Consider the following 16245-nt stretch of genomic DNA (forward strand, 5'->3'; position numbering starts at 1 on the left):
TGAATAGAAGACAGTAACTTTGCAGAAGTGATTATCCCCAAGAGGCAGTACTGGTTGAAAATACAGATTAAATTCAGATAAACTAGTGGATGACATCCAAAGGGATTTTAATAAAGAGTAATATGTCTTAAAAACCATATTATCTTAGAGACTGGTGTTAAGAAGAGTAACTCTATTCTACCATAGCATTTCTCTTGTTATCAGGAGTTAATTCTGGACTGGGTTTTATTTAGTTCTCACTTCTTAAGATTATTTGAAAGGCATGAGGTATTTTTAAAAGAACATGTGTTCAGGGGCTAGAGGAGAGGGTGATATCTGGAAAACTTAAAATTAGATTTAATAAGGTAGCAACCTCTCTTGGTAGCTCCCAAATATTTTATAGCCATTAAAAGTTATGCACCTTGTACAAATTCTTTATCTTGGATAATTTTTAAACTATTTTTTTATTTGATTAGCTTACCTGCTGACATTAGTACAAATGCAGAAAACAATGCAATTTCATCTTCAGTCAGGTGCATAGAACATAAACTCTTTCCAAATTCAAACACAAAGCTAATAAAGTCTTCACAACCTGCCAAAATTAAAATAAAGACAGTTTAGGATTTGGTTATTATCTTAGGAGAAAAGTATGGGAGAAAGTAAAAGATCTAGTGGTTGCAGATCCAGAGGGAAAAGTAATAACATATAGTTTGATAGTTTGAAATCTTGAAAGAAAAATCTGTTTAGCTACCACCATCACCACCACCATCATCATCATTTAATAATAATGAGAATGTGCAGAAGAATGAAATAAGATCAATATCCCTCATCACTCACCAAAATTAATTCAAGATGGATAAAGGACTTAAATGTAAGGCATAAAACCATAAGAACTCTAGAAGAAAATGTTGGAAAAACTCTTTTAGATATCAGCCTATGCAAACAATTTATGAAGAAGACCTCAATGGCAATCACAGCAACAACAAAAATAAATAAATGGGACTTGATTAAATTAAAAAGCTTCTGCACAGCCAAGGAAATAATTAATAGAGCAAACAGACAGCCTACAGAATGGGAGAAAATATTCTCAAGCTATACATCCAAGAAAGGACTAAGAACAAGAATCTACAAAGAACTCAAGCAAATCAGCAAGAAAAAAAATTAAACAATGCCATTAAAAAGCAGACAAAAGACACGAACAGAAGCTTCTCAAAAAAAGATAGACAAATGGCCAATAAACATATGAAAAAATGCTCAATGTCACTAAGCATCAGGGAAATGCAAATGAAAACCACAATGAGGTATCACCTTATCCCAGAATGGCTTTTATTAAAAAGTCCAAAAATAATAGATGCTGGCATGGATGCAGAGAGAAAGGAATACTTATACACTGCTGGTGGGACTGTAAACTAGTACAACCCCTATGGAAAACAGTATGGAGATTCCTCAAAGAACTAAAAGTTGACCTACCATTTGATCCAGCAATCCCACTACTGGGTATTTACCCAAAGGAAAAGAAGTCATTTTATCAAAAAGACACTTGCACTCTAATGTTTATTGCAACACAATTCACAATTGCAAAGATGAGGAATCAACCCAAATGCCCATCAATTCATGAGTGGATTAACAAAATGTGGTACATGTATACTATGGAGTACTACTCAGCCAGGAAGAAGGATGGCTTAATGCCTTTTTGCAACAATCCGGATGGAACTGGAGACCATTATCTTAAGTGAAGTGTCTAAAGAATGGAAAAACAAATACCACATGCACTCACTATTAAATTGGAACTAACCGATGAGCACACATGTGCATAGAGGGAAGTAAAACCCAGCAGAAAACAAGCAGGGGGGAGGGAGAAGGACGGGATGGGCAAAAACCTACCTAACGGGTACAATGAACACTGTCTGGGTGATGGGCACACTTGTAACCATGACTCAAGCATTATAAAAGCCATCCATGTAACCAAAAAAAAAAAAAAAAAAAAGCAGGGATTCTTTATTGTTGTTAATTTTTTCCCCCCTTTCCAGTAAAAGCTTTATTATGATAGAGTGGATAGAAAGGAAAAACAGATGTTAACAAGATAAAACGTTAAAGTCAAAAGATGACTGTCTCTTCATCATAAACAGTAATGTTCACTTTAACAGTAAAACTCTCATTTGTTTTTTTTTATTGAAGCTGTATTGGTGACTGTGTAATATAATAAGTAAATATGCTCCGAATACTCAAAAAAATAAAAATAATGAGTGAACTTTTGTTGTGATTACTATGTCAAGTATTGCTCTAAGAGATTTCTTTACGCTTCCTCCTATTTTGCAATAGCCCTATGAAGGAGGTATTATTAGTAGTAGTATTATCATCATCATCCCCATTTTAGAGGTGAGGAAAATGAGACTTGATAGTCACACAGGTGGCAAGTACAGCCTGAGATGTAAACCATGCTGCCTTACTTCAGCGCCCACACTGTTAACCAGTAGAGTCTAACAGCTACATTCTAACTGACCTGGTAAATTCACTCATTGGTGTTTTCAATTCTATTTCATCTAAAACATCCTTTAAAATGTTAAATAAATGACACATTCTGGTGATAAAACTATTACAACTGTTTACCAAACTGAAAACAAAGAATGTGAAAGTCCCTTAGAATAATAATCCAGTCCCTAAAAGACTGGTTAAATTTGGTGTCTATTCTTTCATACATTCAGGGCTGTCCGGAAAGTATCCAGCCATGCAAGATGTTCTCGTTATATTAACAACGGCTGATACTTTCCGATAGCCCTCATACATTTAAATGGCAATGGCCTATACTACACTTAATTGTACATACCTTCTGTCATGTAACTTGTTAAAAAATCACTTAACAACATATCTTGGGTATCTTTCCATTCTTCTCAATGACTACATTACACTTTATTTAAATTACAGAAATCCAAAATTATTTATAAATTATGTCATAGATTCACTTGGCTATACTTTTATTTCTTTGATATCTACATTTCATTCTTATTAATGGTGGTTGTTTCAGGGGTTTGGGAGGACAGACTTTTTGGTCTTTGCTTGATTTTATGTGTGAAGTCACATCCTCTAAGTTATCTGAATAATATACCCCCCGAAAATCTGGTTTTTTAAAATCTGGAAGGGAACTAGAAGGATAAGTAATATAAATCCCTGTGATTACCAACTAGATAAAATGAAACTCTAGATCATTACATGTGATATAGACAAAAAGCTTTTGAGCTATGTGACTTTTTTTGTAGTGACTAATTACAAAGTAAAGTAGGTATAAAATCCTTTAATTTTTGTTTACAAATAACCAGTTTCCAATCAGAGCTTTCACCCAACCCACATCTTCTCCTATATCCCTGATTTAAAGACAAGACACCTTGATATTTCCTTACCTAAGGATTTGAAGACATCTGGGCTAGCATACTTCCCATCAAAGTACACGGTGTTGTTCTGAGAGTCAAAGGCACGGCACATTCTGATGAACACCACCTCTAGAGAACCTAAGCAGAGGCAGAAATGGTTGGGGTCATTTGATGTCGGTGAGTTTACTTCTAAGGTGCGAAGGTGGAGACCCCTTAAGAAACAGAATAATGGGTGCTGTGTGCAATTTGGCTAGTGGGTTCTCAGTGCATAAGCTGTCTATCCAAAAGGGTAGAGTTTTCTCCCATAATTAAAGACTATTGTGCTGAGGCTAAGGCCTGTTTAACTGAAGCAAGGATTGATTTACAAATTACTTCCTTGGCACTCTTCTACCTTGCAACATAGACTCTCAAAGTTGCTAGGAAAACATTGATTCATACTTATTAAAATGATCAAAAACAGGAATTCTTCCTAACAAATTATAAACTCCAGAGGACCTGGAGTGTAGCAACAAAACACAAGTGATAGTAAAATTTGGGAATGCTGCTGTCCTTCAAATTAATCTTTTTCACCCAGAGGAGAAGCAAAATGGGAGGGAATATTTTCTGAACATGGCTCAAAACCTTTTAAAAAGAACTCAGTTTCTGTGAAGAAAAACCTGAGCTATTATCATTGGAGAAAAACTATTCCCGACAGCTTCCTTACCAAGCATTTCTTTAATAAGCAGGTGAAAGCAGGTTAGGGAGAGATCTCAAAATTCACTTGCAAAGCACATACCTGCTTTTAGAAGCACAATTTGATCGTTTTGACACAGTTCCATAAATCCATCAATGCGTTTGGCAAACTCCACCACATACTGTATAGCTTCTGTAATTTTGATGGCACACAATTGCCACATCACCTCCCGCTGCTGTTAAAGAGGGAAACACATTAACATACTCCAGGAAGATGTTATGCTATGTAGCAGGAGCTTAAAAGAAGAGTCATGAAAGCAAAGCATGGCGCTGTGTTACCCCTGGGCCACAGAGAATAGCAGAGTGAGGTCTTCTTATAAGCAATTATTTTGCCTCGGGAAATTTAACACGACTTTACTTGGGGAAGGGAAGAAAAGGAGAATGGATTCAATTTGTTGTGCACCTATTATAAGCTAGGTGCTTCATGATATCCTTGTCTTGATTCATTTTCATACGCATATTTTTCTATTTTCCAGAAATGGACACTAAAGCTCACAGAGGTTTCACAGCTAGTAAGTATAGGAGCTAGGATTCAAATCCAAGCATCTCCGAGTCTGAAGTCCCATTTCACGTGCCTTGCTGCTTCTTACTGTTTCCTTGCTTCTCCTTTGTACCTTTGGCTGCTGATGTGTTGCTGTTCCCCAACTTGTCATGTTAAATTCCTTTTACATACTCACTCTCCATTCAGTCACAGAGTGACCTGGATCTGTTGTGTTATTCACTTATTTCCCCAATCTTAGTTTAAGACTGATTCCACCAATATGACGGGGTGGAAGAAACACTGACTTAGGAGCCAGGAGTCATGGTCTGGTCCTGCTGTTTCACCCTCCAGCCATATGCCAAGGGATGTTAGTTTCCTCATATGTAAAATGAAGGGGAGGATTAGCCTAGAGAATCTTGTTGATCAGAGTGTTTTATAAAGAAAGGTAAGCAGCAGTACTATTTGTTAGCCTCCTATTGCTACGTTCAGATTGGAGTTATGAGCATAGCTTTCAAACTTTTTTTATACACACTCTCTAAACGCCTTCTTGTTAACCTCTGGAAACATCAGGCTGAGATTATTTTACATCAACTTCCAGACCTTAAAACCTTCCATTGTGATATCAGGACAAATCTCAACTCATTTAAGCTTTTGGAATCTGCTTAATCTAGTCCCCTGTTGACAAACGGAAAGAGATATGTGTACACTTATAAAGCACAATAAAAACTGTTTGTTATTGCTGAAATTTCACATGCTGGCATCTCAGCAAAATGGCAAAACTTCAAGTACATGAGCAGCTCTGGAAGAAATATTTTTAAATCAGAAAGAAATCTGATATCAGATGAAAGACACTCATTCTTTGGTCTGTTTGAACTCTTGACCAAATCTCCTGTACCCATACCGGTCCCAAGGTTGCCTCAATCCTAGGAAAAATTCCTCAGATTATACCTTGTTTTGATAGTTCTCAATCTCTTCCTGCAGAAAGGTCTGCCACGTTATCTGCTGGAGCTCTTCTCTCAAGTATTGGCAGGTTTCCAGATGTGATTTAGATATATTCTGTGCAAGGTGTTCTAAGGAGAAAACAGGAGATTACAAACATGAAAAGCCAAGTTCTTCTTTGGATAATCAGTGGTTTAATATTTGCTTTAAAAATTAACAAGTATAAAGCAATGTGTTGAACTGCTTTTGATTATCTTTATGCATTTAAACAAGCAATTTGGAACTCTTCTGTACTGGGAACATGAGGCTGGAGGACAGGGGCTTTGCAAAGCCAACATTTGAAAATAAGGCTTGATGACTTTAAAGACCCTCCCGACCTTGACCTTGTTCTGTGCCTTTATACCAATATCTCGGAATGAATGACCTAGATAGGTATGGGAAATGATTGACATGGTTTCTTCCTGGCATTTTTATGAAGACATATCTGCCACATACATTGACCTGGGGAAGATTATTCTTATTCTTGAAAAACTGGGAAATGATATTCTTTCATGATGACAGCTACGCATTTCTTTTTTTTTTTCCTGCAAATTGCAGAACAAGCATTACTGAAGGCCAACCACGTGACTTTGTATAGTGTAGTTGTTAAGAGATAGACTTGAGCTAGACTGTTTGGGTCTGTATCTAGGCTATGCAACCTACTGGCTGTGTGATGCGGGGTATGTTACTTAACCTCTCTGTGCTTTGGTTTCCTCATATTCAATATGAGGGAAAAAGTACCTATTTCATGGGGCTGCTGTGAGAATTAAATGAGTTGAGCACTTAAACAGGGAGGATTACATTGCATGCACCATAAAAACATTAATTATTATTATACTTGTGTATAGGGCGTTTGAAGATATTAAAGAAATAGATGCCAAAGAATTTTTTCTAGGAATTTATAATCTGGTGAACATGTATGGACATACTGAAAGGACAATTCAAGACATTAGATGAAAAGTATAAAGTTGAATCATATCAGAAGAGAAAGAAAAAAAATAATAGCTGTTGTCAGAAAAGGGACAGATTCGTGTTGGCTTAGTGGAAGCAAGGGATGGTTCTTGGCAGGGGAACATCTGCACTGGACCCTGAAGGATGAGTAGGATTGGCAGGCAGAGGCCAGTGGTGTCAGGAGGTGGGCCAGCTCCATATAGGAGTGATGGTGCATGAAGGAAGCAATATGGCATTTATAGGGGACAGGTCTTCGTGATAAAGTAATATTGTCAAAATAGAAATATAGGTAGGTTAAGAGTTCAAGTCCTGAGCTTGAATGTTAGGATTGAATTTGGACTTAATGTGACACACACACAAAAAAAAAATCAGCAGGATTATCAAGGGAAAGGTGACATACTGAAAATTGTATCTGGGGAAACAGGGCAAGCACTTTCGTGCGTGGTGGATTGGAGCACAGAGAGGCTTGGGCAGGAGGACCAAGTAGAAAGCTGCTAGAGTCTAGACAGGAGGGACTAAGAGCTTGGAGCAGGTCGGCAGTAATGGGTATGGAAGGGAAGGATGATTGAAGAAGTTTTTTTTAAAAAGAATCGACAAGATTCTGTGAATGTGAAACCATACCAAAAAATAATCCCCCTTTCAGGGTCTTGAATATGTAATAGTCAAGGCATTTAAAAGAAGGGTGCTGAATGCAAACTTGGCAACACTAGCAAGCGTGTCCATTTGTACAAAATTTGTTACTGCTTTCTTCAAACAGAAGCAGACTTGTTCCTGTGAAGAAAGCGCAGGTTCACTTAAATGGAGCTCGAAACCAGAATCTCCTTAGAGATGTTGAAACGCAATAAACCCTAACGGCCCTACTTGGCAAAACACAGACACCAAAACAGCAAAAATAAATAACGTAGAAAATAAAACACAAATAAAAGAAAAAGCGTAAAAGAAAAAAAGAAAAAAAGAGACAGGGAGAAACCGAGAAAAAGAGGGAGAAGCCAGCAGATTATGTCTTAGAATCAATGATGCTTGCAAAACGGAGAGTAAAGACAAAAAGTGATGCGGATTCATAAACTAGAATAGAAATGTGTAAGCAAGGTAGTGAACCATCTCCTACAGAAAGAGCACTCACCATGTAAGACAGTTTCTAGAATGTAAACCGATTTCTGCAGATATGAAAAAAAATGACGAAAATGAAGAGTGTTCCAGGGAAGCAGGGGAAATCTTGGGGGGTGAACAATGGGGAGAGGCTTATACCATTTTCTTCCAGGTTATGCTTCTTTTCCAATTAATAAGATGGTGCGCATCTTGTTTCACTTTGTTCTAAAAAATGTTGCCACTTAGCCCCCTATTTAGAACAGCCAATGGGAAGGGAGACGGCGAGCCCTGCAGTGTATACGACACACCAGCAGAGGGCAGTGGCTGCATTCGCACCAACTGCTCGCCAGCTGCCTTTGATTCCAGCTCACTGTGGATTTGGCAAGTGTAAGATTTTAGACACTTTGCTATTTTTAAATCTCCATTTTCAGCAAAGAACAGGGTTAGACTGAATAAAAGTTGAGAATTTAGTGTGGTCTCTCAGAGAAACAGCCTGGAATAGTGAAACACCTTGCAACTGGGAGTTTCGGAGACCTGGTTTCTGGTCTGAGCTCAGCAGATGTCTATCTCACTTTGGGGCTGGGCAGGTCAGTTTACCTCCTCTCGCATGACTGCTTCATCAGTACAGCCAAAGTCTAGATACTGCACATGGAAAATCCTGGCTTCTGAGTTAGTTGCAAATTTTTATAGGGGGAAGGAACGTTAGACATCATCTGGTCCGAACTCTCCTTATTTTACAAAATATAACAATAATGATGATAATAGTTAACGCTTATATAACATTTACTGTGTGCCAGACCCATATAATTTATATCTATTCTGAATATATATATATATATTTTTTTTTTCTCGCTTAATTCATACAACTCCAGAAGGAAGGTACTAGAATTATCTCCATATTACACATGAGGAGACTGAGCCACAGTAAGGTTAAGTGACTTCTTCAAGGTGTCACAGCTGGCAAGTGGCGGAGCTATGATTCAAACACAAACAATGTGGCCCCAGGGCTGTGCTCTCAACCTTTATATTCTGTGGGTCGGGAAACTGCAGCTTGCAGGGGTTATGCGACTAATTCTCGAGCAACTTACGGCAAGGCTAGGACAACAATCCATGTAAGCTGACTTCTTGTCTCATGCTTTGCCCAACATATCAGTCATCGCTCCTGCACGAAGCTTTAGTTATCCATTGTAGTAATAAACACAATTAGCACTTTTTTTTTTAAAATAAAGATGAACCTAAGTTGTTTATCTAGAATGGATAATTCAGGTACTAATTGCACACCAAGGGCAAAATTTGGTCCTAGCCAAAGATGAAGAAGACACATTTTCCACTAAAAGTAATAGATACTATTATTGAAAGATAGACCTGGACTTAGGATATGTTAATGTATAATTTTACTTCCCTATTGTACAACTGGTTTCATTTGTTTAAAATCTGATGATGATGTTTAGCCTCCAATGAAGTCAAGAGTCTTAGTTAAAGAGATAGCAGAACTAAAGCCCCAGAGAAAATATCGGGGAACTTTAGTAGCTTTGAAAGAGCAGCAAGACGTGAGGGCCACTTTTATGGTACTCTCGGCTCTCCGAACTACAATATACATGTAAATGGGGTAGAACATTAGAGCCCAATTATGTCCTTTCCAGATAAGTTCTGGTTTAGTTTTGGATTTGAGACTATTCCTAGTAATGAATTCACTCAATTCATGCTGGAAAAACGCCACAACACGTGTGAAGAATCTGTAATTTAAAAGAACATAGAGAAAATACGAGGGCCCAGGGCTCCCAGACGTCACTGGGAAGTGCCCACCAAGGAAGAGGAAGCTGACTTATCTGGGAGCCTCAGGGACTCGGCTTGGCCATTCCGGCCCCACTTGGGTATCAGCGCACTTTTAGCCAAAGTGCCACGTTCAAGGGCAACACTTTGCCTGGGGCCTGTGGGTTTATTTCAGATTGAACGTTTGACAAGCAGACGGGAGAGATTCACTAGTGTTAACGGTTCGGTGGAAGCAAGCCTAAAGTGAGTCAGGTCATTTTTCATGGCATCATGTCAGCTTTCAATCAAATCCTTATTCATATCTGAAAATTTTACTTTCATTACAGTTCTGCTTAAGGCTCAGCAAACCAAGATTTCATGACAAAAATGGAAGGGTTTTGTTCTAGTTCAAGAAAAAAAAAAAAAATCAAACCTACCTCTGCTCAGCTTGGCTTCTAGTTCAGAGGTTTCTCTGTTAATCAAAAGAGCTGCAATCCACCTTTAATGCTGTTCAGTGGTTAAAGACCAGGCTTAAAATGTCCCTGCTCTTGAGGATTTAAATTTAGACCCATAAAGAGATGCTTGTGTAAAAACCGTAAAGAACATTCAATTTGTTCTATTTGGAGAAAGATTTTACTGGAAATATAAATTTTCACTTAAAAGATGTTTGATGGGGTACAGAGGTGGAGAAAGCGTCTAAAGAACACAGCCATTATTTCTGTGAACTGAGGATTTCTGTGCTCAAGTCAGAACCTGCTGGTTCTTTGCCATCTGAAGTCTTCATTCTCTCCTCGTATTAACTTAGTCAGCTCCACAGCAACTAATTGAAATATCCCAAAGGATTATAACCTTGTGCGAGGAATCACCAGGAAGAACAGATCAAATTCTAAAACTATAAAGGTTCTTATCAAAGTTTCTCTAATAATAGTGCTGTACTTAAAAATCGATTAAAAATAGCAGAGGATGTTAACACAACTTCCTTGAAATGGAAAGTTTTCCATTGTCTGTGTTATCAACATTTCTAGGTCACATCTCCCAAGAAGCAGCAATGTCCCAGCAATAAGAAAATGACAATTTTTTTTTTGGCATGGTGAGCCTTTTATGAAATACATCAATTTTGTCAGCAATGTCCATCATCAACACATTTTGGCACGTAAAGAAGCTAATTTCTGCTTAACATTTACAGTATATATTAGGATTGAAAAACTTAGATACCTATAGGGGCTGTGCAGGTGATATAAATGGGAGAAGTGGGGTGGGCCCATCAAAAGGTGTTAGCTAGCCCCTGCCTAGTGCCTGTTGGCTGCTGACAGTCACAAGTACTGGCCCAATGTAAATAGATCATTCCCCCCTGCCCCCCAAAAAGCTGATATAACTGTCCAAGTTTAAATATTAGCAATAGATTAAAAAATTTTAAAACTCTGCACTGGCTAAAAAAATATGTCTATGGGCCAGGTTCAGTTTGTGGACTGCTGTTTTTTCTTACCTTAGGTATAAAGCGATACCCAGAATATAACTAAATAACTAATGAAGTTAATGTGATCGTTTCCTGAGCTGACAGTTTTCTGCAAAATTTAAAGACTGCTTATGATTATTTTGTCCCATTCTGATGCTGAGAGGTCAATGCATTTATTGCATGTACCATGGGAAACAGCAGACAGTCAAAAGCAAGGGGGAAAGTTGGAGTATGAAGTGGCCCACATGGGGGGTAAAGGTGAATTTGGTCATTTTAATAACATAACTCATTAGAGGAAAGTCAACCACACCCCTATTACTTCAAAGGGCCCGAGTGGAGCATCCCAGTAGAAGCATGCATGCCATTACCTAATTCTGCCATGGACACAGTTGGGGAAGTCTCTCCGTTGGTGAAGGAACAGTAGGGAAAGAAGCCGGATGCTGGTGTGTAGTCACATATTGGTTCTGGTTTGATTCCATTGATATCAAGACCTGACTGGTCTGGGGAAGGCTGTATGTCCAGGTAGAAGCTGCTGACAGCAGAGTCTGCCTTGCTCCCCTCGGGAGTGTGCCCGTCGATGTAGTTGCTGAGGTCATCGTGGAGTTCCGTCAGCCCGTTGGCCGAGATGTTGTAGGTGGGCGTCAGCGGCTCGGCCTCTCCGGGCTGCTGTTGGTGGTCGCGCTGCTGCTGCTGCATCCGGTGCTTCTGCACTTCTGCATACAAGCTGTCTCTTTGCTTTTTTGACATTCGGCCAAATTTTACAGCTGGAAGAAAAAAGCCAAACCACACCATATACAACGTGCTTTTCTTCATTATCCTCCCCCGTGTGCTTTACGGTTTCCTTTGAAGTCTCAGACAATCTCAATCCAAAACCACGGGACCGCAAAATAAAGTTATCCAGAGGTAAGGACAGCCCCACCTCACACAGACTTGCTCCACCCGCCGCCCCCCACCAGCAAAACATACATCCCAGAGAAACTAACGTCCCAGAAACAGAGGAGAGTCCTGGAGAGATACCACCTCTGCTTTCCCACTGTCACATCCCCTGGGCTCCCTGGGTACCAGCGACATGTAACTTCACATACGTGCTCACTCTCCACCTGTGCTGCTGGCCCAGACCGCCCGCGTCTCTCCAGTGCTCCGCCCAGGCGCCAGGCTGCAAAGACTCACAGGGCTCCTCGGGCATAAACAGTCAAACCTCAACTTTCGTTCAGTTCACTCTTCTGTACACTTGAATGAGGTTCTCCTCGATCAAACAGCCACATCTGGGCCTTCATTTCGAGGCCTGAACAGACTGGACAAGGCCTTTGTAATTCCCTGAATTATATCTGAATCTATGTGACTTGGGAAGCCCCTTGCTCCACCCATGGGTCACAGCAGCCCCCATGAAACCCTTGGGCCCATATTTAGATGGTACTTTCTGCTGTTCTCATTTAGCCTCAAGCGAAGACAGTGTCAGGATTTGGGAAGAGCAAAGGTGGTGTAAGATCCCTGTTGGATGGATCTGTGTTTCCAACACTTCTCCTTGGGAGTTGTCCCCACATTAAAGTGAATAATGACTGTAGTAATTTTACAGTCCACTCAGAATCTCAAATGATTCCTTCCGAAACACCCAGATAATTTTTTAAAAAATCCCCAGATCCTATGATTTCCCGGTCTGAATTCTCCCACTAACTTTATTTCTCAGCTAGACTCTGCATATCCAGATGAAGCCTCTGCTGGAGGGACTTAGTTCTCCTGATTGATTCTGGTGACATTTATACCTGATGGGGTGGATGAGTTCATCCGTTTGACTATCATCACAGTTACGTGAGTCTGGGGTGGGAGGCAGGATGGATGGACGTGACATTGGGAACCAAGGCCACCATACTGGCCAGCTGGTGGATTCTCTTCCTGCCAAGGAGGACAAATTGTCCTTTTGCACAGAGGAAACAAGTGAGTTGGAATACTGGTCAATCTTCAGTGTTCATGACTCAGATAACAAACCTGGGTCGGGCTGGGTAGACAGCAATCAGGCTGATGTGGGCTCTCAATTTCAGGCCCATAATTTTATAAGCCCCAAACTTTCCTCCCAGACTACGAAACTTGTGCTATTTCTTATATGCAAAATTGCCAGAAGGCATACTGAAGATACTTAATTTTTTTGAAAAAAATACTCCAGAACACCCAAAGGGATGAATACCAATAGATGACACCCGTTCTGCTGCGACTCTGCAATTGTGTTTTAACTTTTGCCTTAATGTTAACAACAGTAATCATATCACCTTGTGAGTGAAATAAAAGGACCCGCTTTTGATAAAAAGCCCCCGTGCATTGTGCTTTTAACTTCCAAGTTCGTAAGAGATACACCTAACTTTGCCAGTTTAGTACCACTGGATGTTGAAATCTGCAGAGTTGCATGCCACAGGAATTTCTGAGAATATGATATAAGTACTGTGATTTGTATCTTCCAATGAGAAAAAATGCACTTTTGCAGGGGTGCACAGGGTGGTCTCTTAGAATATGTAGGAATAAAAGTGCACTCGTGCCTGGGCGGGTCCACAGGTGCTAAGGACATCTGATTACGGGGAAGGCAAGCTTTTGCAGAGCCTGCCCTGCGTTCTCAAGTATTTTTCCACGGGCTGGAATTCCACCGGAGGAGACATTTTCCTTCAAAGGGATCTCTTAAGAGAGCCAGCTGGTATATTTGGAAAAATCCTTAAAATGGACCCGCTGTACTTCCTGCCCAGTTTCCACGTGTAAGCATAACTGTCTTGAAATCTGGTGTTGATTATTCAGTGCACTTAAGATCATTTTCTAGGAAGATCTTGAAATGTTTTTTTATTGAATGGCAGAGCCACGCTTTGCACTCTTTTCACACCTTCTGCAAATGTACAAATATTTGACTTTGGCACGTGATTCCAAATATCCATATCCAGTTAGCCTAAAATCCACTTCATCCCAGCCTCCAGTGGACTTAATAGTGTAAGGCAAGTAACAATCAGTTCTGGCTTGCGTTTCCTACAGAGGAAAATGCCTATAGGAGGTATATGTATGAAGGCCCTCAGATGACACTTACCTTTGATCAATCCACCCACCTGTCATGTCTGAAACATCAAGCATCTGAAGGGGTTCTGACCACGAGACACTTCTCCTCCACACCACTCCCACCCATCAGCCCGTCAGCGGACCCCAGCAGAGCCCGGGAGGAAGCAACTGCTGAGAATGCCACAAAGCTGCCAGAGGAGCCCTGAAGGGGACAGTGAGGAGGTGGCGCCGAGGGCATATTTTGGCAGATCTGGGTCCAGGCTTCAGAAGACACTTTCGCAACCCCATGCTACCGCACGACTCAAGCTGTGAGAGCTCACCATCTCGAGACATCCCCACGGCAAGGCATTTCTGTAATCGACAGTGTTGGCAGCGGTTTCTGCTGGTTCGATCAATCAAACAGTTCTTCTGACGAGGACAGGAGTAGGTGGCATTGCTTTGCTGACTTCTCCTGAAAAAGCCCTGCGATTCAGTTATAAAATGCAAAACCGGTTAGTGTCGGTTTGAGCGGTATGATATCAAAGGCAGTACACTAAGCACCGAGCGGCATTAATATTTAATGGAGAATTAAACTTGTAGCAGAATCATCCAGGAGACCATTAATGAAATTAAAGTCACTTCTTTTTCCTTGAGTAAAATCGATCCCCAGAGCCTAATCTTCTGTCCCTTACACATGCAAAACTTTCTTTAACGTCAGTAGACAGTTGCCTATGAAAAAGGAGCAGGATCCGTTTCCTGTTCTTGGCCTCTGGGGCCTCTGGAGCAAAAGCAATATGCTTGATGGCACGACACAGAGGGGCTTCCCTTTAACCTTTATCTCCAAAGCATTTTCAGTAAAATAAACACGAAACACTTCCCTGGAATGTCCAGAGGTATGGTACACTGTGGTAATCTCTATGAGCCCACTTACATCCGTGGCCCTTTAGGCATTTCTCACCCCTCAAGTCAGAATCTACTGTCCCAAGCAGCTAGACGACACCTAGATGGATTATTCTGGCAGATCAATAAGACTGGGAATGCTACTTCAGCCCCGACGGTTTGGAAGTAGCGTGTATTCAGATTATGGCCTTTAAGATTTAACAAATCCAGGCCAGGCGTGGTGGCTCACGCCTGCAATCCCAGCACTCTGGGAGGCCGAGGTGGGCGGATTGTTTGAGCTCAGGAGTCCGAAACCGGCCTGAGCAAGAGCGAGACCCTGTCTCTACTAAAATTAGAAAGAAATTAATTGGACAACTAAAAATATATAGAAAAAATTAGCTGAGCATGGTGGCGCATGCCTGTAGTCCCAGCTACTTGGGAGGCTGAGGCAGATGGATCGCTTGAGCCCAGGAGTTTGAGGTTGCTGTGAGCTAGGCTGACGCCACGGCACTCTAGCTGGGGCAACGCAGTGAGACTCTGTCTCAAAAAAAAAAAAAAAAAAAGATTTAACAAATCCGATCTGAAGCTCATCAAGTTCCTCTCATGTGTCAAGCACTGTTTTGGAAATAAGAGGGTGTACAGAGATGCAGAAGGAGCTACTGACCTCAAGAATTTTATTTTTGGTTGTTTTTTGCTACCTTCCTGAGCTGGATTCGTAGCTCATTGATTTTCAGTGTTTATTCTTTCCTTAAAGCTTGAAGTTTTCTTTTTAGTTATGTTTAGCAGCATACTATGAACATATTGTGCAGTATTTTCATTATCATTCAGTTGAAAACATGTTCTAATTTTCAATAGATTTTTTTCTTTAACCCTTCTGTGATTTAGAAGCTTTTTTTCTTTTTTTGAGACACAGTCTCACTTTGCAACCTCAGACTCCTGGACTCAAGTGATCCCCCTGCCTCAGCCTTCTGAGTAGCTAGAGCTACAGGTGTATGCCACCATGCCCAGCTAATTTTTAAATTTTTTGTAGAGATGGTGGTGGGGGGGGTCTCATTATGTTGCTCAGGCTGGTCTTGAACTCCTGGCCTCCAACAATCCTCCCGCCTCAGCCTCCCAAACTGCTAGGATTACAGACGTGAGCCATTGCACCCCATCAGCATATTTCTTAATTTCCAAACACATAGGGGGTTTTGGTTATCTTTTTGTTGTTGACTCATCTTTCAGTGGTTTTGCAAGGTAGGGAGGTATGCAGAAGAAAAATAAGGTAACTAGAGTCATTTCTATGAAGCAGAGCCATGAAAGGTACAAAAGAGAATTATTGTCCTCAAAGCTTTACTGGCGAAGACAGATGACCCCAACAAAGGGGATGGGTGGCTAGCGGGGGAGGTAAAATCCTGAAGAATCACAGTGTGGTAGGCAAACTGATAAGGGTACTCTCTCACTGAAAGATTTTTCTAGAGGCCAATTTGACAGTTGTATCAAAATCATTAAAAGTAAGCCTACTCATTGAAGCAGTAATAACTTTTTTTTTTTTTTTTTTGAGACAGAGTCTTACTCTTTTGCCCGGGCTAGAG

The 16245-nt window shown here is 40.5% G+C and overlaps 1 protein-coding gene across 1 annotated transcript in view; it reads right to left on the minus strand.

The window, feature by feature from the left end:
- Nucleotides 1-16245, minus strand: part of RORA (RAR-related orphan receptor A) — a 97522-nt gene that overhangs the window by 11515 nt on the left and 69762 nt on the right. The window contains exons 3-8 of the mRNA XM_012658083.1: nt 14134-14275; nt 11155-11550; nt 5509-5630; nt 4123-4255; nt 3378-3485; nt 461-571 (exon numbers count right to left, since the gene is read on the minus strand). Of these exons, the coding sequence (XP_012513537.1) occupies nt 461-571; nt 3378-3485; nt 4123-4255; nt 5509-5630; nt 11155-11550; nt 14134-14275 (1012 nt within the window). The remainder of the gene's footprint in view (nt 1-460; nt 572-3377; nt 3486-4122; nt 4256-5508; nt 5631-11154; nt 11551-14133; nt 14276-16245) is intronic.

The sequence above is a fragment of the Propithecus coquereli genome, unplaced genomic scaffold (genome assembly GCF_000956105.1).
Source record: "Propithecus coquereli isolate 6110/MARCELLA unplaced genomic scaffold, Pcoq_1.0 Scaffold57, whole genome shotgun sequence".
Lineage (NCBI taxonomy): Eukaryota > Metazoa > Chordata > Mammalia > Primates > Indriidae > Propithecus > Propithecus coquereli.